This window comes from Oncorhynchus keta, chromosome 5 (assembly GCF_023373465.1).
Source record: "Oncorhynchus keta strain PuntledgeMale-10-30-2019 chromosome 5, Oket_V2, whole genome shotgun sequence".
Lineage (NCBI taxonomy): Eukaryota > Metazoa > Chordata > Actinopteri > Salmoniformes > Salmonidae > Oncorhynchus > Oncorhynchus keta.
The window spans coordinates 5,633,565-5,657,858 of record NC_068425.1 but is presented as its reverse complement, the minus strand read 5'-3'; the positions used below and the strand labels follow the sequence as shown (position 1 = coordinate 5,657,858).

General features: G+C 42.7%; 1 protein-coding gene across 1 annotated transcript in view; it reads left to right on the top strand.

The window, feature by feature from the left end:
• The window catches only part of LOC118384387 (protein FAM171A2-like), a 67,315-nt gene that overhangs the window by 20,065 nt on the left and 22,956 nt on the right, over positions 1–24,294 (top strand). The window contains exons 2-3 of the mRNA XM_035770872.2: positions 1,785–2,012; positions 12,595–12,687. Of these exons, the coding sequence (XP_035626765.1) occupies positions 1,785–2,012; positions 12,595–12,687 (321 nt within the window). The remainder of the gene's footprint in view (positions 1–1,784; positions 2,013–12,594; positions 12,688–24,294) is intronic.

Genomic DNA, 24,294 nt, shown 5'->3' with positions numbered 1-24,294 from the left:
TTCAAAAACATTGCTGTGCTATTGCAATTTACACCTCAACGAGATAATTATGTTTATATTGCCCTGCTTGGAGAGGAGCGAGTGTCGTACACAACCTCACGACGTAGTGGTCAAGACGTGACAAATTTGCATTACAGTAATACGTCCATTCTCAGGATTTTGTTTGATACCTCTCGAGAATTTCCTTCACCTTTCATCAATGTAAAAAGAACCAAAGAGATATGTACCAGAGAGTGTGGTTGGAAAGATAGCGAGAGAGGGGAGGGGGGTACTGTCAGCCAGTTCAGTGTCAGGTTTAATATGACATTTAATTTGCATCTCCTTGTATTTCCTGCCATGATTTCATCCTTTTGGCTCTGTATCCACAAAAATCAAGGAGGCACTCTCAACAACCTCAGCTTGCTGCATTGGCACAATAATATTCTGCCTAGCACTACAGTATATGGTGGACCACCAACAACCTACTGAAGTCACAGAGAAAGTGTTTTTGTAATCTGGGCACATAGAGGAATTGAGTACCCCTATTGAGTACAGGTTCATACAATGTGATTTCCCGCATAGCTTCATGTGGGTTGTTGTGTTTGTTGATTCATGTTGTATGTTAATTATGGAGATGATATCATCTTCTCGGTATGGCACCATGGAATCACTGGGCCTTGTTCTCCATGCTAGATGGAGCTGGCAAGCGACCCATTTTCCCAAAATTCTTATCTGGGGACACCTCATAGCAGCCTGCATCAATTGAGCCATTGACCCATTTAGAATCGAAATAATTTTCTGAAGGACACTCTGGAAAATGTGAACTGGGCCAATCAATGGTCCTGTGAATTGGCTAGCCGTACACACTTTTTTTAATTGTTTTATTTATTTCACATGTATTAAACCAGATAGGTTGTTGAGAACAAGTTCTCATTTACAACTGCGACCTGGCCAAGATAAAGCAAAGCAGTGCGACAAAAACAACACAGACAGACACACACACACACACACACACACACAATTCTGCATAATGTTATCCCCTACAGAGTCTGTATCACGGTATGTTGAGAGAGAGTATCACAACCAATAAAAGCAACTGTTAACTTCCTGTCAAAAGACCTTGGTGTGTGTGTGTGTGTGTGTGTGTGTGTGTGTGTGTGAGATCTCATGATCACGAGAGAGGATGTTTTCCATGGAATATATTCTTGAACTGAATAACTAGAATTGTACTGAACAGCTTATGAGTAGTATGCCTGTATGATACAGGTCATCACCATGGGTACTAGAAAGCACATGGTCATAGCAGTGGAATCAGCCAGCAGTTCTGCCCCTCCAGACAGTTTGGCTGGGGTTTGGAGGCTCAATCGAATCTGATGGCAGAAGTCCCAGCGTGTCCTCATAGGGTCGGGCACTGTACCGCTAAAATCCATGAAATGCTTTTTGATCTCATGCATGGTAAACAACGATGAGTCATCATGCCTTGTCAGCTGAGAACTAGAACACCTGAACAGAGACAAGCTTGCCCAGTCACCTACTTTATGTAGGGTAAGATGACACTTTCATTTTTTAAATAGCAACACATTTCCTATCGTTAGCTGCAAGGGAACTTAGAAATTATAACCCAGCTATATGTGAAAAAGCAGAACAATCTGCATGTTCTCAGATTGTACGATGGCCTACAAGTGTAGCCTCCAACTTTGAATCAAAACCAAACAATACTTTTGTGCGTTCACTGCAAATTATCCTGTTTGAGTTCTGATTTTAGTTTGAATAATTTAATCATTCTATTTCCTGTCTCTCCACAGAGGTGCTCATCAGAGTCCAGGTGTTTGACAACAGTGACCTTTCACCTCTGGCAGAGGCTGCAGTGGAGGTTTATGGGAACCAGTCTAACTTGGCATCCAGCAAGGCTGCCAAAGATGGTGTCGTCATGGTCACCTTCCTGTACCGCCCTGGCACCTGGGTCATTGTCACGGCAACAAAACAGGGCTTTGTCACTAACTCCGCCCCCTGGCATGCCAGCCGCATCCCCTGTAAGTATTGCGTTTCATCCCTAACATATCACTCTTTCACCTCAGGAACGAAAAGAATGTTGTGTTGTTGTGGTTTACCACCATTCCATCAGTCTTATTCATGCTACTTTGTGCGATCACGTTATGAGAACTTAGCTTTGTGAGGAGTATGTTTTAAATACTGATGGTTAAACTATGCAAGTAATTGAAGAATTACCAGAATCCTTTGGGACGTTTGATGGAATCCAACAAGCGGTCTCTGCCAATCTATCCTCTGTGGGGTGGGGACAGTCCTACCCAGTTGTTGTTCTTTGACCTCAAATCCCCACCCCATTTCCCCTCCATTGCCTTCTCCTCTCTGGGTCCACTGCCAGGGAGTTATCCATGTAACACAGTCTGCAGTATCTCTGTGTCCACCCGCCCACCCCATCTCACCCAGTTGTTGCTGTAGTTATATCCCACCCTCGGAGCTGCAAATTCAGCGGTAAGGGAAAGAGCTGTCCTGTCGGCACTCGCGGCTGGAAGCCACTTAGCTGTTAGTGCTGGTTTACTTTTAGCATTAGAGCCAAAAAGTGACAGGAGCCCGGGCCTGTATGAACTGTATGTTGTTTTCCACCATCACCCTTAAGAGTTAAGCAACCCCATGGTTGCATCATGGGCCCTGGTCAAAAGTAGTACACTACATAGGGAATAGGGTGCCATTTGGGATGCAGGCAATGGCTTTGGTGTTTTTAGAGCATATCCTCTCTGACATGGCACTGGTTCTTGAGGGTAGAATTGCATGGATGCCGTCATGCCATGGATAGGGCTGTGACATTTAAAAAAAATAACCGTGTAATTGACAATTATGGATGAAGACCGGTCATGAAAAGAAAATAACCGTCATAACTGTTTTAATATATTTTTTTTTATCAATTTCATATTCAAGTGGACATATTTTACACAAAAGCCGCAAAGTAAAAGTAATCCTGATTTTACAAATAACAGCCAATATAAGGACAAATGAGAGGAAGAAAAACTAGCCAGTTTTAGAATTTGATGTTGTGGAACAAACATCTAACTGAAGATGGGATGGCCAGGCAATCAAAAAGAGGACGTGCGGTAGGGTTGGGCGGTATCCAGGTTTTCATACCGTCATAGGTTTCTGTACCATACAGGGGTATACGGTATTACCAGAAGTGCACACAAGGGCCGCTATTTACATGAATTTTTTTTATGATATATTTTTTGGACGCACAAAACAATTTAGGCAACAGGGCTCTTGATCCAGGAGGGGATTTAATGTCTCTGCTGTAACCCAGAAGCTTGATCTTGACCACTTAGCCACTTAGCTAACAAATGAGAAAAAACAAATGTATAGCTGGACCCCTGAGCTGGATATAATTTATTTTACACATTAGATTTGTTATAGTTATACTTAACTTATCAGTGCTTAATTTGACCCGGATCCTGCCGGGACAGATTTGACTTAGTTTGTTCCGGCACCTATTTGCACAGATCCGGTACCTCTCACGGCATTGTTTCACAGTTCGCACTATAAACATTCTAATAAAAGTGATCAGAGTTAAGTCAAGCTGCCTCCTCGATATTTCTACCGCCCACTCAGAAAAAACATGTTGTCAAAGCGCAGCGATCCTTCACTGATTACAGACCTGCTCTCTCATTTCTACATAGAGGTTATGGGGAAGGTCGGTGGGGTAAGTAACTGATCTTGACACAGGTCTTGGTAGTGGTGATCAGCTAATGAAGAGGTCCCTATGTAATCTTGTCACTTAGCCTAGGTTAGTCATCTTCTTACTGAATTTGAAATGTGGGAAAGCCAAATAAAAAATGGATAAAGACAATAGAGTTTTATGACATTTTCAAGCCCAAAAATAAAGAGAAAGATGGTGAATCGAACCCGAAACAAGCCGGAGAACGGTCAGTGCCGGAGGAGAGGAATGAGGGGCTAATTGCTCCTGATCGCAATGCCTTAGCTAGCAGCGCTGCTAATCCCACCAGTTCAGCACCACCACAGGCATTTCCGCTAGCTAGTAGGCCTACTGTTGAATCAGACTTGGCGGGAGAGGGGGACTGGGGAGAGTTTGGGGGACAGTGAATCCACCGACGAAGTGCTTGGAGCAGGTGCAGTTTGGACGGAAGCTCAGTTCAAGAACAAGCAAATGTATAACTCCTGGTGTTTCATGCAAAATTCAAAGCTGGGCTGTACAACATGCAAACAGGTAGGGAGCTTTGGTCTAGAAAAGACTAGAGGGATTAAATTAGCAAAAGAGTAGGTGGAATGTACAGTAACATACCTGAACCAAGGTGCGTTTGGTGGCAGCAAGCATTGTAGACAAGGTTAAAGAGGGTGCCCAGGTTATAGTTAACATTCAAAATTGAAAAATAGACACTACAGCCAGAGTCTTCCAAACAGCATTTACAAGGAGACTAAACATCATGGCTTTGAGAAATAATGTACTGTCAGGAGTTAAGAACCAGTGTATCTTTAATTATTTGTAAAACATGTATCTTTGGTCAAAGTTTATGATGAGTATTACTGTTATCTGGCGTAGCTCTCTGTAATTACTCCAGATATTTTGGAGGCATTTCTGAACATGGCGTCAAATTAATCACTAACCTTTGATAATCTTCATCAGATGACACTCATATGACATCATTTTACACATATGACATGTTACACAATACATTTATGTTTTGTTCGATAATATGCATATTTATATCCACAAACCTCGATTTAGGTTTGTGGATATAAATATGCATATTATCGAACAAAACATAAATGTATTGTGTAACATGTCATATGTCATATGTGTAAAATGATGTCATGAGTGTCATCTGATGAAGATTATCAAAGGTTAGTGATTAATTTTATCTCTAATTCTGCTTTTGTGACTATCTTTTGCTGGGAAAAATGGCTGTGTTTTTTTTGGATTTGGTGGTGATCTAACGTAAATATATGTTGTGTTTTCGCTGTAAAACATTTTTTTTAAATCGGACACGATGGGCAGATTAACAAGATGTTTCTTTCATTTGCTGTATTGGATTTGTTAATGTGTGAAAGTTAAATATTTCAGAAAAAAATATTTTTGAATTTCCCAAGCTGCCTTTTCAGTGGAATGTTGGGGGGGTTCCGCTAGCGGGAACCCGTGTCCTAGACAGGTTAAATGCACTTGACATGGGGAGAGTCATTGTGGGAGATTTTGAAAACCCAGGTACATTTTTCCTTTACAAACTAGGCCAGTCCAAGACATTGAAATGTTTCCCCTTAAACCACTTGAGTGTTGCTTTAGCAATATGCTTAGTGTCATTGTCCTGCTGGAAGGCGAACCTCTGTCCCAGTCTCAAATCTCTGGAAGACCCGAAGCCATAGCTTTGTGCTTAGGGTCGTTGTCCTGTTGGAAGTTGAACCTTCACTCCAGTCTGAGGTCCTGAGCAGGTTTCCCTCAATTTCCCTGTATTTAGCGCCATCCGTCATTCCTTCAATTCTGACTTGTTTCCCAGTCCCTGCCATTGAAAAACATCCCCACAGCATGATGCTTCACTGTGGGGATGGTCTCTCGGGGTGATGAAAGGTGTTGGGTTTGCGCCAGACATAGCGTTTTCCTTGATGGCCAAAAAGCTCAAATTTTAGTCTCATCTGACCAGAGTTCCTACTTCTATATGTTTGGGGAGTCTCCCACATGCCTTTTTGTGAACACCAAATGTGTTTGCTCATTTTTTCTCTTTAAGCAATGGCTTTTATCTGGCTACTCTTCCATAAAGCCCAGCTCTGTGGAGTGTACGGCTTAAAGTGGTCCTATGGACAGATGCTCCAATCTCCGCTATGGAGCTTTGCAGCTCCGTCAGGGTTATCTTTGGTCTCTTTGTTGCCTCTCTGATGAATGCCCTCCCTGCCTGGACCGTGAGTTTTGGTGGGCGGCCCTCTCTTGGCAGGTTTGTTGTGGTGCCATATTCTTTCAAAAATAATTATAACGGATTTAATGGTGCTCTGTGGGATGTTCAAAGTTTGGGATATTTTTTGATAACCCAATCCTGATCTATACTTCCCCACAACTTTTTCCCTGACCTGTTTGGAGAGCTCCTTGGTATTCATGGTGCCGCTTGCTTGGTGCTACCCCTTGCTTAGTGGTGTTGCAGACTCTGGGGCCTTTCAGAACAGGTGTGTATATATATACTGAGATCATGTGACACTTATTGCACACAGGTGGACTTTATTTAACTAATTATATATTCTGAAGGTAATTGGTTGCACCCAATCTTATTTAGGGACTTCATAGCAAAGGGGGTGAATGCGTATGCACACAAGTTTTTTTTTTTGGTCACCTCACCAATTTGGACTATTTGTATGTACATGACATGAAATCCAAATAAAAATCCATGTAAATTACAGGTTGTAATGCAACAAAATAGGAAAAACTCCAAGGGGGATGAATACTTTTGCAATGCATTGTATACTCGAGTATGTGGGGCGTTCTGCAGTGACATCTAAAATGCTTTAAATTAATCAGCACCTTGGAGAGCTCTGTCCATTTCACCACCATAGATAGTAGTCTACTTGGCTCTTTAGTTTGCCTGCTTCAGATGGGATGGAGCCTTACTGTAGCTCTTTCCTCCATTATATCAACTGCAGCATACCTTCTTTTTTTTACCTGCGCTCTCTGATACTTTAGCCTGCATTCAATGGCATATAGTCATAATGATTTAATGAGAAACAATGTTCATCCAAGTGGTAAACCTCTTGTCTTTTTAGTTTTCTTTTTGTTTTCTCTTTTTGTATTTCTTTTTGTGTTTCTCATTTTCACAAACCCTTTTAACCTCTTAGCGTCCCCTGAGACGTCTGCGTCCCACCCAGCCGTCAGGAAATGCAAATGCGCTACGCCAAATGCTAATAGCACTCGTTAAAAACGTTCATTAAAACACAAATGCAGGGTACTGAATTAAAGCTACACTCGTTGTGAATCTAGCCAACAAGTCAGATTTTTAAAATGCTTTTCGGCGAAAGCATGAGAAGCTATTATCTGATAGCATGCAACACCCCGAAATACCTGAAGGGGACCTAAACAAAATAATTAGCGTAGCCGGCGCTACACAAAACGCAGAAATAAAATATAAAACATTCATTACGTTTGACGAGCTTCTTCGTTGGCACTCCTATATGTCCCATAAACATCACTATTGGGTCTTTTTTTTATTAAATTGGTCCATATATACCCAAAATATCCATCTATGAAAACTGTGTGATCCAGAAAAAAACACTGTTTCAAAACGCAACGTCATTTTTTAAAATTAAAAAAGTTGCCTATAAACTTTCACAAAACACTTCAAAATGCTTTTGTAATCCAACTTTAGGTATTAGTAAACGTTAATAATCTATCAAATTGATCACGGGGCGATGTGTATTCAATAGCTCCACGTCTTCAAATCATGGTCGGAAATCTCTCTTCCAAAACATCCTGTCGTAGACCGGATGGTATGGGGTCTCTCTTCTTCGTTTGACCAAGGAACAACCTCTAGGCAATTGCCAAGACTGGCGACATCGTGTGGAAGCTGTAGGACTTGTAATCTCGGCCCCATCTATTTTGCTGTGCCATAGACAATACATGCAAGTGGCGCATTGATATTCTTTCCACTTTTTGGTGATCAGTTTTCCTTGGGCTTTTCGACGAAACGCACGTTCTGTTATAGTCACAGCCGTGATTTAACCAGTTTTAGAAACGTCAGAGTGTTTTCTATCCACACACACTAATCATATGCATATACTATAGTCCTGGAATGAGTAGGAGGATGCTGAAATGTTGCGCGATTTTTAACAGAATGTTCGAAAAAGTAAGCCATAGGCTGAAGAGGTTTTAATTGCTCTTTCATTTCATGATTTCATGCCTGCATTTGTCCCTAGCCATTGTTGTCTCTGTCAACAAGTTCTCTCCACAGAGCACACACACTGTCAGCAGACCTTAACATTGTCTATTTCTGTATACCCATAATTCCAAACTTCATTGTCCTCAAGTTATCCCCCTGGGCCCTGCCTATTAACCCAATTAAGTTTCCATGGATTCTGGAATCATTCTGAAGTGAACTGGATTGATTAAATTAACTTCACTTGTAATATATTTCATAATATATGTATTCTCTATAGGTCTATACTATAATCCTTTTCTTTTTAATTACAGTATATCCATATAAATTCCTGAGCCATTTTAACAAGGCATTATATGGAAATTCGAGAGGGCTGCAGAGTGCTGACAACAGAACAGAATCATGTCTTTGATGATTGTGATAATGAGAATCCGCTCAGTCTGTTTGCACTTCACAAACTTTATAGACACTTAAGCCATTATGACATTGCAGAAATCTGAAGGGGGATGCTAGCCTGGTCCCATATCTGTTTATATAGTCAACTCATATGGTCGTTTATCATAGGGTAGGATTTGGCAAGACCGCACAAACAGATCTGGGGCGAGGCTGGAGATATACACCATTGTGTCCACATCACAATAACTACCATATATTAAAGAATAACTATGGGTAACTGTTAACGTACTATAACCATGACTCAACAATCTGAGAGAGGGTCAGCCATGCATCCTTTGTCCCTTATGCTTTCAAACCCAAAATGCCTTCCCCCTTAGAGAGAAGTCTCTTCAACAGTCTCCGTCAGTAGTGTTCTGTTTATCACTGACTTTGTTCGCCCCTCTATTCTTCTCGTATTTTATTATCGTTGGTCTCAGAGAGACCAAATGTTTTTTTTTAAACTGCAGTGTCCTACAGCCCGACTAGGCTATCCCCTCCAGCCCTTCTATAATCTGTGGTTGTCATGCAAGTCCCAGGGATGGATGACTCACTGCCATCGCTCAAATCTTTCCTTGTGCAGCGAAACGAGGTGTCTCTTGCTCACAGCTCTTGATTGACTCAGCTGAAGTCAGAGGACCGAACCCAAACTGAACACAACCTGGAAGGATGGATGATAACACTGGTGTCTTGGAGGCAGCATTTTTGCGTTGCTTTCTTGTTATGTTGACTCTCTTTCCCCTAATGTGGATTCTCTCTCTCACTTTTCCCATCTCCATCTGTCTTTCCTCCCCATCCCCCTTCCCTTCTCCCCTGTGTCAAATTCACACAAAAAATGTCTCCCTCTGTTGCACAGTCTTTTCTGGCTCTAGCTCTGGCTCTTGTCTCTCCCCCCATCTGTGCCCCAGGCCCAGTGCTGCATATGCTCTGGTCTGACAAGCAGTCACCTTCCCTTTTCTCTGCTTCCCATGGTGGAGAATATTAAGCACTGTGGGATCTGTGTGTGTGTGTGTGTGTGTGTGTGTTTGCGATCTGTGTGTGTGTGTGCATGAGAGAAAGGGACGAATGTCCCAGTTCTCTCAGTTAAAGCAGCGTCTATGAACCTGGGCTGACGTAACCTTGCCAGGCTCACGCTAACTGTAGCTCTTAGCTCTTGGAAAGCATCCACCCACACACAGAGCATACTCATACAGCCTAATAATTCAAGCTGCAGGGAACGGTGTAAACACTGCATGCTGCATCAACTCTCCTGGTCAACAACAGTGACTTCAATACAGACAGGAGTGATCAGCATTTAACATGCAATACACAGTCTATATCTTACCAAGCTGTAGATATATTGTGCATCCAGTATAATAAAATATATAATAATCATTTTAATTATTGTCTTTTTAGCAGATTGTATCAAGCAAATGACAACTGTATACCAATTGACGTATGCAGATGAGTGTGCACTTCTACTGTGAGGATCTGTGCAATGAAAAAATTCACAAAAAGTTTGATAAATGTCTTGATGTCTCTGCTGCCTTATGCACACAGGCTTATAGCTCAGGGGGTACATCAGTATCAGCAACACCCCGATTCTTCTCAATAACAGATTTTAAAAATACATTTGACCTTTTATTTAACTAGGCAAGTCAGTTCAGAACAAATTCTTATTTTCAATGACGGCCTACCAGGGAACAGTGGGTTAACTGCCTTGTTGAGGGGCAGAACGGCAGATTTTTACCTTGTCAGCTTGGGGATTAGATCTTGCAACCTTTAGGGTTACAAGTCCAACACTCTAACCACTAGGCTACCTGCTTCCCCAATGGGCATTAACCTGGTTAACCCAGACTGAACACTGGTTAATTCATTCATGGTTCAGTCTGGTTAAACCAGGCTAGATAGGCCCTGGGCACTGCAGCTTACTCCAGCCACCATGCTAATGTGTCCTAGAGAGTAGCCAGCACTTGCTACAACTTCAGAGAGTCCAGACAGCCCAAGGCTACACTGGTCAGTGGGTATAGTCAGATCCCTAGAGACAGATGGGGGATAAAATGTTCTGGAGAAAACAATGCCCAAATACCACACAGTTGAGTTGTCATTTATGCTGATGCTAAGCCAAGTAAACAATGCCATTCAATAACCTTACTCTGCTTCAGTGGTTCCCAAACTGTGGGGCGTGAATGGCCCCCAAAAACTCAGTCCTACTTTCAACTTACTCCTGAAAGTTGTGATAGTATAGTGCGCAAGGTGCAATTTTGAAACTGCATCAGCAGGTTTCCTCTTGTCATGTCAGTTATTACAGAGCGCTATTTGTAACTTAGAAATGTCCAGATCAGCTAAAGTTTTTTTAGCAAGGTTTTTTTTAGCCCATTGATCTTTTTTTTTTGTATGTTTGAGTCGCTCAAATATCACATCAACACATAAGATATGGGGAAACGTGTAGAATTGTAGAAAATGAGCCATAAAACTGAAAATGTTTTCTCTGCACCCCATGAGAAAGTTTATCGAATTGCAGGAAATTAGCTTTAACACTAGAACCGCTAGGCCTTTAAGCTAATGAGCAGTAATTCTGACTGCAACGTTCTAACAGTGTAACTAATACATTTCATATATGCTATCGCAAAAATAATTGTTGTGTTTATGAAGGTCTGGGTAAGATTCCATTTTTATTTATTTTTTACAATTTAAAATAAAAATAGGATTTTCATGAGTTTGTTACTGTAGACTATATGTAAAAACAAAAACAACTAAAAACACCAGCATTCAAGTGTTCAATCAATCTGTTACCAGATGTCGCGTTCTAGTTTCTTAGTCATCGAAATGCAGGTAGCGCATGATCTCTCTGTAGCGATCCCGTGACATGCTATCTCCAAAGAAAGGTATCCAATACATTTTTAGTCCCGTAGCATTTTCACCGGCTTGTTCTATCCAAACGGTGCTGTCCCTTCCTCACTCCTGTCTCACGGTTTCATTTTGTGGTAGCCCGGTCAGCTTTTTTTTTGCGCAATAGGCCTCGGAGGTGTCATGGTTAATTTCTTCCCCACCATTTCAGTTGTTTTCCTTCAGATTTTTGAAAATGTACACACACACTCACTGTGTATTCCAAGTAGGCCAGAATAGACTGTTTGGACTGCTGTTCTTCAAGGAGCGGAGCAAGCGCTACTGTCGGGAGACGGAGAGGCAAGAGTGGAAAATCATTCATAAAATGACATGCCCTCTTAAAACTGATCGTAACTTCAGTTCTGTTTGTGGTATTAAGATTCTAACAACGACAGTGTGTCATGTGTTATGTAGATGTGTTAGGAAAAGGCAAGGACAGAGGGGGACATGACTTAACAAGTGGAAGAGTAATATTTATTTTTCTTTCATGAGCAGTCCAAAATGACAGCTTTTCTAGTGTTAAAATGGCAACAACAAAAAAGCCTCCATCCTGTGGAAAAATGTGTAGAATGGCAGGAAATAAGCTTTAAACCTGCAAAATGTTTTCTCCACCAACAAGAGGGGTGTGAACAGTTTGTGTCATGAATAGTGCTTGTACCCATATAAATATATATACCCGGTGTGGGATGTTCCCAATGCTGGAAGGGGGGCCTGAGTGAAAACGTTTGAATGGCAGGAACCATGCTCTCTGTAATACCCCACTTATACCTAATGCTGATACCTGACAACAAACTGAGACAAGTCCTAGGTTTCACCAAATAGTGCTGGTTGTTTAGTCTACACCCTTTCGAGATTTATAATCCAATACATGTCACTCTCTTGACCAGCAAAGCATACACCTGTCACGAGTGTAAAGACAGCACACATCCTTCCACGCCCCCTGAACACAAACGTGAACGGATAAAGATGCTTGTCAATATCAGTAGTGTTTTGAATCTATCCTGAGCGCTTTCCCTCTGGGTGGATTTCAATGCCTCGTCACAACTGTTATTGCTCATTGCCAGTGTCTCCTCACCCTAGTGGACTCTGGTTGCAGACACACACACACACCTCTCAGTCTGCCTGTCAGGGAGGGAACTCTCAGGTGGGATGCACTAGGATTTCCTCACCACACGTATATAGTATCCTCTGTGGACCGCTGATGAATGAGGTGGCCTGGTTTCTTTATATAACCCCACGCTGGCTGTATTTTTGTCTTGCTGCAAGGCTGGAAACACTTTGAAGGGAGCAAAATAGGTCATGACTGTCTCTCTGTGTTTGATAAACATTGTTTTGTTATGACTGGGAGTGGGGGGGACAAAACGACAGCAGTCAACAGAGACAGGTGTCTGTCTGATTGATGACAGATCTGTCATACCTAACTCTCTCTCTCTCTCTCTCTCAGTGTATGCTACAGTCAGCCTCTACCTGCTCCCCCAGCGGCCTGCCACCCTGATCCTGTATGATGATGTAGTCCAGGTGCTGCTAGGATCCCCAGGTGAGTCTCTACATACTATACGTGCCTGGTCCTGTATGTGGTTCTGTATGGCTCAGTTGGTAGAGCGTGACACTTGCAGCATCGGGATTGTAGGTTTGTTTCTCGGGGCCCACCCATTTGTGAAGTGTATGTATGCACGCATGACTGTCAGTCACTTTGAATAGAAGCTTCTAAATGGCATATACAAAAATATGAAAAATATATACCTGTCTCCACATTATACTTACATTATACTGTCACGTATCTCTCCTCTTCTTCCAAAGGCAAATCTCCATTACAAAATGTCTGGCTTGTGGCTTTTTAACACGTCTCCATATGGCCTTAGATCAGTAATCACACATTTGTAAATATAAATACTAAACACTTTCACATGGTTGAGGGCCCAAATATATTTTCACAGTGGACTGTTAGGGTTGAAATAACACATAAAGCATAGCATTGGGTTCCGTACACCCTAGCACAGACAGACAGACATTGCCGTCAGCCATCAACCATTGAGGAAATGCTTCCTTTGAAATCAATGAGAGCTGCTTCACTGCCCGTATTGCGCTCACGTTGCGTCACGCCCAACGGCAGAATCCAAGCTCAAGAATCGCCATGGTTAAATTCTCTATGGCTGGCCTCCCGAGTGGCGCAGTGGTCTAAAGTACTGCATCGCAGTGTTGCAGTGTCACTACAGCCTGGGGTTCGATCCCAAACTGTATCACAACCGGCCGTGACTTGGAGTCTCATAAGGCGGTGCACATTTGGCCTAGCATCATCCGGGTTCGGGAGGGGGGGGGCTTTACTTGGCTCACCGCGCTCTAGCGACTGCAGAATGACTGGTTGTCATTTGAACGGTGTTTCCTCCGACACATTGGTGCTTCTGGGTTAAGCGAGCGATTGTTAAGAAGTGTGGTTTGGTGGGTCATGTTTCAGGGGGGGACGCATGACTCGACCTTCGCCTACCCGAGCTCATTGGGGAGTTGCAGCGATTAGACAAGATCGTAATCATGAAATTAGGGAAAAATGGCGGTTAAAAATTACAAAAGTAAAAATGTTGATGGCTGACATAATACGCTACTACTACTAGCTACATTGACTAGCTCGGTTCACAATGTAAACAAAAACAACTTGTGAAATTACAGGATCATTTAGAACAACCACTAGCAACAATTTAAAGGTTCATTATGCAGAAAATACTCTTCCATTTCAGTTTGTGACAAAACAAACAGAGAATCTTTGTACCATCTATACTATATATTATTTCAATAACCCAGCTTTTTGAAGCTGGTTTACAAAACAAATTTTAAGAACAGGAGGCACAGAAATCTACCACTTCTTAGACTTGCTTTCAATGAGACTGACAGATCTGTAACTCTTGAGAATTTGGTCACGTCGCCCAAAAAGTGACATAATTGCAGATTTAATGAGTACCTGCGAAAAACTGGACCAAAGCTATTGTACTTACGCATAATCGTATAGAATAAAGATGCTCTCCCTCTCTGCTCTTCTCCGATCTCTAAAACAATGCTCGGCGTAGCAGGTAAAACGCAACACAACCCTTGTAGTGGAGCTGAAGAGTAATTGGCATAACATATGGAGCGTGCTGTCCTCTGACAAAGCGGGCCTCTCTGTATTCAAAGTCAGTTACATCACTCGGCTGCTACACTACAGCAAAAGAGAAACAGGCTTTTATTGTCTAATCAGCTAATCACAGCTCTAAATTGTGTGTGTACGCGTGCGTGTGCAGATGGTGTGTGTTGTGTTTATTACCCCACCGGTAAATCAATACAGAAAATGAAGCATCCAAACGAAATCGACCTAGATATACAGCACTCTTATCTGCCTCAAGGCATTTCTAGGCAAACCAAACAGGCTGTAAATGTCTTCCAGAATTTACACCGGTTTATGAATTGGCTGGGTGTGCAGTCCATGCTTTGTTCATCTTGATTAAATCAATTCAAGAAAGACCTATAGATTCACTGGTCGTTGTTCCATATGATTTTAATAATTGCTTTCACAGCAGCAGCGGCAGCAGTACGTACTATTGTTGTGTTGTTACAGCCCACATTATGGGATGTGATAAACGTGATAGATACTGTCTGTTTAGTGATACCCGCTGGGTGTGAACATCTCATTTAATCATATGTATTTTTAAAACCCCCTTTTCACATCAGCAGTTGTCACAAAGTACTTTACAGATACCCAGCCTCGAATCCAAAAGAGCAAGCGATGCAGAGTTAGACGCACAGTGGCTAGGAAAACAATCATGACATGCAGTTGGGGTGTGTGTGTTGCGGGGAATGCTGGGTAGGAACAATACCCAATAATTTTAGAAAATGTTCCATCTTTCCCTCTGTACTCCTCTTAAATATACAGTACGAGGTGTTAGCAATAGGCACAGTGTACACCTCCCAGTCTTCTAGCCATCCTTCTTCCTCATTCTCGTCATCTCTGTCAGTTTCTCTGCTTACGCTGCCAGTACGGTGCTGTACGTGGTGCCAGAGCCCTCAACGTCCTGTGACCTGTCCAGTCCAATGAGTGAGCCAGAATGATGTAATCTGCTCCAACCAAGGCCCCTTAAGAAAGCTGTACATGCGACATGCTCCCACTTTCTCTGTAGATCATGCTCCCTCTCTCTTTCTCTCTTCCTTTCTCTCTCGCTTTCTCTCTCAGACCCACACAACACACATTCTCTTTACTGTCGATCAACTGAATCTCCATACCTCCTAAATCTCTCTCTCTCTTCCCCCTCCTCTCTGAACTGTCAAGCCCAGGGCCCCTGATGCAGCGGTTTTCCCTTGTCTCCTTAACGATCCCAGAATCCGGGACTGACGTGACTGTATTTGTGCGCGCGCGTGACAAGATGAGAGGCTTTTATTGTGACTGCAGCACATTGATTTTTGGTAGCAACGGCCTCAATGAGAGCCCTGTCTGTCCACTTTATTTATGCCCCAGACAGTTTTCTTTATTCCTTTGCTATTCCCTCTGTCAAAAGGGCCTTTCATGCCATAATTGACTACATATTACTCCACCCCCCCCTGTGGGGTTTTAGTAGTGTGTTGGTGATTTTATGTGGCGAGGAGAGGCATCCTTTACTTGTTCAATTGATTTGGGTCTACCTGAGGTAGTTGTATGTACAACTGTTGTGCAAACTTAACCCACCAGACATGTCTTTTCACTGTCCCCAAATTCAGGAAAAAAAACTCCCTTCCGTCTCATCTTGCTCAAATCAACAGCCAAAAACCGATAAAGCAACACCTCACAATGCCTCTCCCCCATTTTACCTATATATTTTGTGTACTGTATGTATTGATATGTAGGCTGTGCCATTTACTTGTATTTACGTAGTTCTGTCCTTGAGCCGTTCTTGTCTATTAATGTATTATGTTTCATGTTTTGTGCGGACCCCAGAAATAGTAGCTGCTGCTTTCGCAAAATCTAATGGGGATTCTAATAAAATTGAAGAAAAAAAAAATACCTAACCAGTTCCAATGACCAGATTTACCCCTGTGTTCTTAGTTTAGTTAGTCAGGTTTGAATAATACTTTAATTGAATCAGGATGAGATACAGTTACACAACTCTCTTGTTAACACGTTGGAGCATCTGGCAACTTTTATAGAGGGACATGAATGGAGGATGTGGTCGTTTTGCTGACACACACACACACACACACACACACACACACACACACTCTCCCACTCTCTCTCTCACAATGCCTCCAGGGTAGTCTCGCTCAGTCAGTTAAGCGAGGAGCAGTTTAGTACGTTTGCTCTGCTGTATCTTTAAGCGGTAGAGACGAGTCTCTCAGGAGGACCAAGCATGGTAGTGTGTCGCGACGAGGGCTCTAGTATCTGGGAGAAGACAGACAGTAGATCCCTGTGCTGACGGATAGGAACTGATGAGAGGCCATCGGAAAGTGCAGCTCTCAGTGCTGAGGCTAGTCACCATGGAGACGACCCGGTGGCAGGAAACTGAAGTGTTTTGAAAGGGGGGTACTTTTTAAGCTGTGTTTGACAAAACCCAAAATGCTGTGTTTGGTAGAATGAGATTGTTGGTGTGACTGTGTACTTGAAAGCATGCAGCACGTGATTGGTGTAATTAAGCTGTGTAATCACAAGGTATGTTAGCTATTTAGTAAACATTGTAGCCTGTTTGAGTGTTAGTGCATTCTGTGTTATTGCCATTATGGTTGAGACATCATTGCGCAAGTAGTAGCAGCTAATGTATATCATTCAAGGACGGCCTGCAATGAATGAATGCATCATTGTACAACCTTGATCTTTTTACCTCTTTTGTTACATTGTATATTGAATCATCTTTACAACGTTACCCACTTAACACTATCTTTGCCCATAAAAGTCTCTTGGGTCAGACGTCATGATAATGCATTACTGGCGATAAAGCAGTGTTACACACAATTCATTGGAGCAACACGGAAGGCAAAGTTATCCCCTCGACAGTCTTTTGGTGGAGGCATATGCAGGCTCTGAAGGTATTATGCTGCGAGTGGTTGTTAGCCAGTCATAGGCCCTAGAAGTGTGTCTAAACCTTTACTCATCTGGTTGTGTGTCTTATCTGTGTGCTTCATGATAGGAACCATAGCAGGGATATCAACAAGGCTATTTCTCAGCTATGGCATTGAGCCTGATGTGTCCACAGAAAAACCTCCAGGGAAGTGAATTGGTAAAAAAAATGGGCAAACACATATAGTGTCAGCAGTAAGTGACTATAACATAACTAACACAAATCATGCTGTGATTCAATCAATCACTGCATCCCAGCTGCACTTCTAACTCAAATGTCATGCCTTTACAACACACACACACACAACATTATGTAAATTTAGAGCGGCCTCCGCGTCTGGCATATGCTGCTCTGCGGTGGCTACGCTCGGTGGTCACACTTTCCCATCATGCCTCCCTCCATATGCTCTGCCTTGTCCATTTTGTTTTTCTCGATGCTCTGTGATGTCTTACTGAACACCTGGGCCTTGTCCGTTGGTATGAAAACAAGGGAACAAAGGGTTCACTAAAATCACAACTTGTTCTATCTCATTCCGCTGGTCTCTAAGCCTAGCCATGTCGCAGCATCAAGCCATTTTATATGTTGATTAGCGCTGTGTCATATAGCGCAAGTATTCAGCAGCACCCATTTAGTACGAAGCCCTGTCTTTGAGTCTGGATGAGGTAGGGGCATACGTTTTTGTGAGCATGGAACATTTCTGGGATCTTTTTATTTCAACTCATAAAACATGGGACCAACACTTTACATGTGGCGTTTATATTTCAATTCAGTGTGTGTATATATACAGTTGATGTCGGAAGTTTACATACACTTAGGTTGGAGTCATTAAAACTTGTTTTTCAACCACTTCACAAATTTCCTGTTAAACAAACTATAGTTTTGGCAAGTCGGTTAGGACATCTACTATGTGCATGTTCCAACAATTGTTTACAGACAGATTATTTCACATATATAATTCACTCTATCACAATTCCAGTGGGTCAGAAGTTTACATATAACCCAAACCGGCTGCACGCATGCGCCATCGCATCGTGCGCCATCGTGCATAAATGTATTTGATTCCCCCAACACCAAACGCGATCACGACACGCAGGTTAAAATATCAAAACAAACTCTGAACCAATGTCATTATTTTGGGGACAGGTCGAAAAGCATTAAACATATATGGCAATTTAGCTAGTTAGCTTGCACTTGCTAGCTAATTTGTCCTATTTAGCTAGCTTGCTGTTGCTAGTTAATTTGTCCTGGGATATAAACATTAGGTTGTTATTGTACCTGACATGCACAAGGTCCTCTACTCCGACAATTAAACCACACATAAAACGGTCAACCAAATTGTTTCTAGTCATCTCTGCTCCTTCCAGGTCTTTTCATCTTTGAACTTATATGTGATTGGCATCTAAACTTTCATTGTATTACTCCACTGACCGGCAACACAGTTCGTTATTCAATCACCCACGTGGGTATAACCAATGAGGAGATGGCACGTGGGTACCTGCTTCTATAAACCAATGAGGAGATGGGAGAGGCAGGACTTGCAGTGCGATCTGCGTCAGAAATAGGAATGACTTCTATTTTAGCCCTTGGCAACACAGATGCTCATTGACACGCGCGAGTAGTGTGGGTGCAATAATTGAATAACATAGATGCCTAAATTATTTTTGCAACGCACGTGACGCGAGTGGTGTGGTCAGCCTGTAAGTTGACTGTGACTTTAAACAGCTTGGAAAATTCCAGAAAATTATGTCATGGCTTTAGAAGCTTCTGATAGTCTAATTGACATCCGTTGAGTCATTTGTACCTGTAGATTTATTGCAATGGCTTACCTTCAAACTCAGTGCCTCTTTGCTTGACATCATGGGAAAATCAAAATAAATCAGCCAAGACCTCAGAAAGAATTGTAGACCTCCACAAGTCTGATTCATCCTTGGGAGCAATTTCCAAATGCCTGAAGGTACCACGTTCATCTGTTCAAACAATAGTAAACACCATGGGACCACACATCTGAAATACCGCTCTGGAAGAAGAACTGTCTCCTAGAGATGAACGTACTTTGGTGCGAAAAGTGCAAATCAATCCCAGAACAACAGAAAAGGACCTTGTGAAGATGCTGGAGGAACAGGTACAAAATTATCTATAGCCACAGAAAAACGAGTCCTATATCAACTTAACCTGAAAGGCCGCTCAGCAAGGAAGAAGCCACTGCTCCAAAACCACCATAAAAAAGCCAGACTACAGATTGCAACTGCACATGGGGACAAAGACCGTACTTTTTGGAGAGATGTCTTATGGTCTGATGAAACCAAAATAGAACTGTTTGGCCATAATGACCATCGTTATGTTTGGAGGAAAAAGGGGGAGGCTTGCAACCCGAAGAACACCATCCCAACTGTGAAGCTCAGGAGTGACAGCATCATGTTGTGGGTGTGCATTGCTGCAAGAGGGACTGGTGCGCTTCACAAAATGGATGGCTTCAATGGCAAGGAAAATTGTGGATATATTGAAGCAACATCTCAAGACATCAGTCAGGAAGTTAAAGCTTGGTCGCAAATGGGTCTTCCAAATGGACAATGACCCCAAGCATACTTCCAAAGATGTGGCAAAATGGTTTCAGGACAACAAAGTCAAGGTATTGGAGTGGCCATCACAAAGCCCTGACCTCAATCCTATAGAAAATGTGTGGGAAGAACTGAAAAAGTGTGTGCGAGCAAGGAGGCCTACAAACCTGACTCAGTTACATCAGCTCTGTCAGGAGGAATGGGCCAATATTCACCCAACTTATTGTGGGAAGCTTGTGGAAGGCTACCCGAAACGTTTGACTCAAGTTAAACAATTTCAAGGCAATGCTACCAAGCACTAATGGAGTGCATGTAAACTTCTGACCCACTGGGAATGTGATGAAAGAAATAACAGCTGAAAGAAATCATTCTCTCTGCTATTATTCTGACATTTCACATTCTTCAAATCAAGTGGTGATCCTAACAGACCTTAAAGTAGCCACATTTTGTCTTCATGACTGCTTTTCCAACAGTCTTGAAGGAGTTCCCACATGCTGAGCACTTGTTGGCTGCTTTTCCTTCACTCTGCGGTCCAATTTATCCAAAACCATCTCAATTGGGTTAAGGTTGGATGATTGTGGAGGCCAGGTCATCTGATGCAGCGCTCCATCACTCTCCTTCTTGGTCAAATAGCCCTTACACAGCCTGGAGGTGTGTTGGGTCATTGTCCTGTTGAAAAAACAAATGACATTACCACTAAGCGCAAACCAGATGGGATGGCGTATCACTGCAGAATGCTGTGGTAGCCATGCTGGTTAAGTGTGCATTGAATTCTAAATAAATAACCAGCAAAGCACCACCACACCGCCATACCTCCTCCTCCATGCTTCACAGTTAGAACCACACATGCGGAGATCGTCCATTCACCTACTCCGCGTCTCACAAAGACAAAGCGGTTGGACCCAAAAATCTCAAATTTGTACTCATCAGACCAAGGGACAGATTTCCATCAGGCTGATGTCTATGTTTCTTGGCACAAGCAAGTTTCTTATTCTTATTGGTATCCTTTTTAGTAGGCGTTTTCTTTGCAGCAATTTGACAATGAAGGCCTGATTCACGCAGTCTCCTCTGAACAGTTGATGTTGATGTGTCTCTTGAACTCTGAAGCATTTATTTGTTTCTGAAGCTGGTAACTCTAATGAACTTATCCTCTGCAGCAGAGGTACATCTGGGTCTTCCTTTCCTGTGGTGATCCTCAGGAGAGCCAGTTTCATCATAGATCTTGGTGGTTTTTGAGACTGCACCTGAAGAAACTTTCAAAGTTCTAGAAATGTTAAGGTTTGACTGACCTTCATGCCTTAAAGTAATGATGGACTGTCATTTCTCTTTGCTTATTTGAGCTTTTCTTGCCATGATATGGACTTGGTCTTTTACCAAATAGAGCCATCTTGTGTATACCACCCCTACCTTGTTACAACACAACTGATTGGCTCAAATGCATTAAGAAGGAAAGAAATTCCACAAATGAACTTTTAAGAAGGTACACCTGTTAATCGAAAGGCATTCCAGGTGACTACCTCATGAAGTTGTTTGAAAGAATGGGTGGTTACTTTGAAGAATCCCAAATATAACATATATTTTGATTTTTTTTAACACTTTTGGTTACTACATGATTCCATATGTTATTTATGTTCATAGTTTTGATGTGATCACTATCATTCTACAATGTAGGAAAAAAAGTAAAATAAAGAAAAATCCGTTAATGAGTAGGTGTGTCCAAACTTTTGACTGGTACTGTATATGTGTTATTACTATTATTGTATTTTTGGGGGAGGGGGGCATTTCAACCAGCCCACTCTAATAGAAGATGGTCTGGCCCTTCTGATAATTGTCAGAATTGCCAGACTGCCACTCCACCCATGGGAGTTTGGACATGGTGTGTCCAGCATGATAAAATACCTAGAGAGTGCCTCCAGAAAGCCATTGGAAAGCTGTCAAACCATCCCAGACCACAGGCACCTCTGCCCCCTCAGCCAGCCACTGAACTCTTGAACCCCGCTCCTCCGCTCTCTCCACTGGCTTCCAGTTGAAGCTCGCATCCGCTACAAGACCATGGTGCTTGCCTACGGAGCTGTGAGGGGAACGGCACCTCAGTACCTCCAGGCTCTGATCAGGCCCTACACCCAAACAAGGGCACTGCGTTCATCCACCTCTGGCCTGCTCGCCTCCCTACCACTGAGGAAGTACAGTTCCCGCTCAGCCCAGTCAAAACTGTTCGCTGCTGGCTCCCCAATGGTGGAACACACTCCCTCACGACGCCAGGACAGCGGAGTCAATCACCACCTTCCGGAGACACCTGAAACCCCACCTCTTTAAGGAATACCTAGGATAGGATAAAGTAATCCTTCTCACCCCCCTTAAAAGATTTAGATGCACTATTGTAAAGTGGCTGTTCCACTGGATGTCATAAGGTGAATCCAGTCGCTCTGGATAAGAGCGTCTGCTAAATGACAGCGGTTGGCATTGGCTCTACAGCGCAGCACACAAAGAGTTGCTCTCCAGTCCTCACTCCTGTGTGTTTTCCAGTCTCGTTGACAGATGGCACGCTTAGGCTGAGCTTTCACCCCCAGCCAAACCCTGGCTCTGGGCAGCATCAATAAGACTAGATCAGACAATGCAGGGCACCGCCATTCATTAGTCACCTCTAATGGTGGTACCCCCTCAAGGTCAAAAGCACTCAGTTGTATGCCTGCACCTTTATTGCAGAAGGCAATGCGTCTTCTATCTTCTATGCATGGCCTTACTTTTTGTGAGTGAATGAGTAATTACATTATATGGCCCAATGAAACTCCAACACGCTTTGTGAAATGGAGTGCAGTACTTTTAACTGATGAATGGCTGGGTGGAATGAATCAGTGTCCTATTCCCTCTGGGGGTCTCTTCTTAATCTTACTCAACCAGGCTTTCAGCAGACATTTTGTTGATGGATGACCCATGTTCTCTCTTGGGACCCCTACTGCCACTCTCCCCCTTGATTCCTTTGACCCCTGCAACCACCCCACCACTCCCTCCTTGGCCCTTCCCTCCTCTCAGAGCAGAACCCAAGGAGTGACCCAGTCTGCCTGCCTCTCAGGGCCATTGCAGAGTCCTTTTGAGGTTTGTTTGTGTGAGTCTTCAAACTCCCCTCTCCTCAGTCCTCTTCTCTCTCCAGCTTTCCTTTATGCCATTGCTTCCTCCTCAGTCTGGCTGGGATCCTGCTCTGCTTAACAGACGGGCACTGTTCAGAGCTCTTCATGGCAAGAGGACCCAGGGAGGACCACCTGTACCAACCAATCAGCTCTGTGTTTTCTAGAGCCATGCCCCAGATCACGTCCCTGCCCTGGGCTAGCTTCAGTGAAGGAAAGGCAGCAGCTTGGCCCCTCTGATGGAGGGGGGCTACAGAAAGGAAGGAGCACAGAGGCAGGAAAGGGATGGTGAAGAATAAGAAGTTAAAGCACAGCTCCACCAAGGAGTGGTCTGGCTTCTATGAGGAAGTCCGCACTTTACAGGTCCATATAATTATACTGAACACAAATATAAACACACCTGACAGGTGTGGCATATCAAGAAGCTGATGAAACAGCATGATCATTACTCTGGTGCACCTTGTGCTGGGGACAATAATAATAAAATAATAATATATGCCATTTAGCTGACGCTTTTATCCAAAGCGACTTACAGTCATGTGTGCATACATTCTACGTATGGGTGGTCCCGGGAATCGAACCCACTACCCTGGCGTTACAAGCGCCATGCTCTACCAACTGAGCCACAGAAGGACCACAATAAAAGGCCACTCTAACATGTGCAGTTTTGTCACACAACACAGATAATGTCATGTTAATTTCTCTACCATAGGGATGTCCATGATAGCAATGACAAGTTTCAAGTTCATAGACCACTATGGGGTGGATTTACAGTGGTTTAAATGGACACGTAAAATCTGATTATTTTTTTTATTGGTCTGTAACTCTTTTGGCCAATCCCTTAGCTTTTTCTCTGAAACTATGTTAAGCCGTGTACGATTTAGACTCATTTGGTCACATGATTCATGAGAGGAAGATTTTTTTAAATCATATTTTTGCTAGTGTATGCGCTAATAAGTATCTAATGGTATAGTGTGGCCATCTTTGAATGCATCAGCATTATTTTCTCAATCTCTTTAGAGACTATTGTGATGAGTCCAAAGATCAACTTTGGAGTGAATCTGACTTTTACTCTATAAGAAGACAAATGTTTTCTGATTATTTGAAGCATTAGCGCTACATAGTCCCAAAATGTTTTTTTTAAAGATATCAATGCCAAACTTAATTGTTCATCATGTTAATGTCTTTGATCACGTAAAAACTCTCAGGTTGAAGTGGATTTACAAAGGATTTACACTGAACACAAATATAAATGCAACATGCAACAATTTCTAAGATTTTACTGAGTTACAGTTCATATAAGAAATCAGTCAATTGAAATTAATTCATTAAGCCCTAACACGCTGTCATACGCGTTGATTCAGAGCATCCCAAACATGTTCAATGGGTGGCATACTCTGGTGAGTAAGAACTG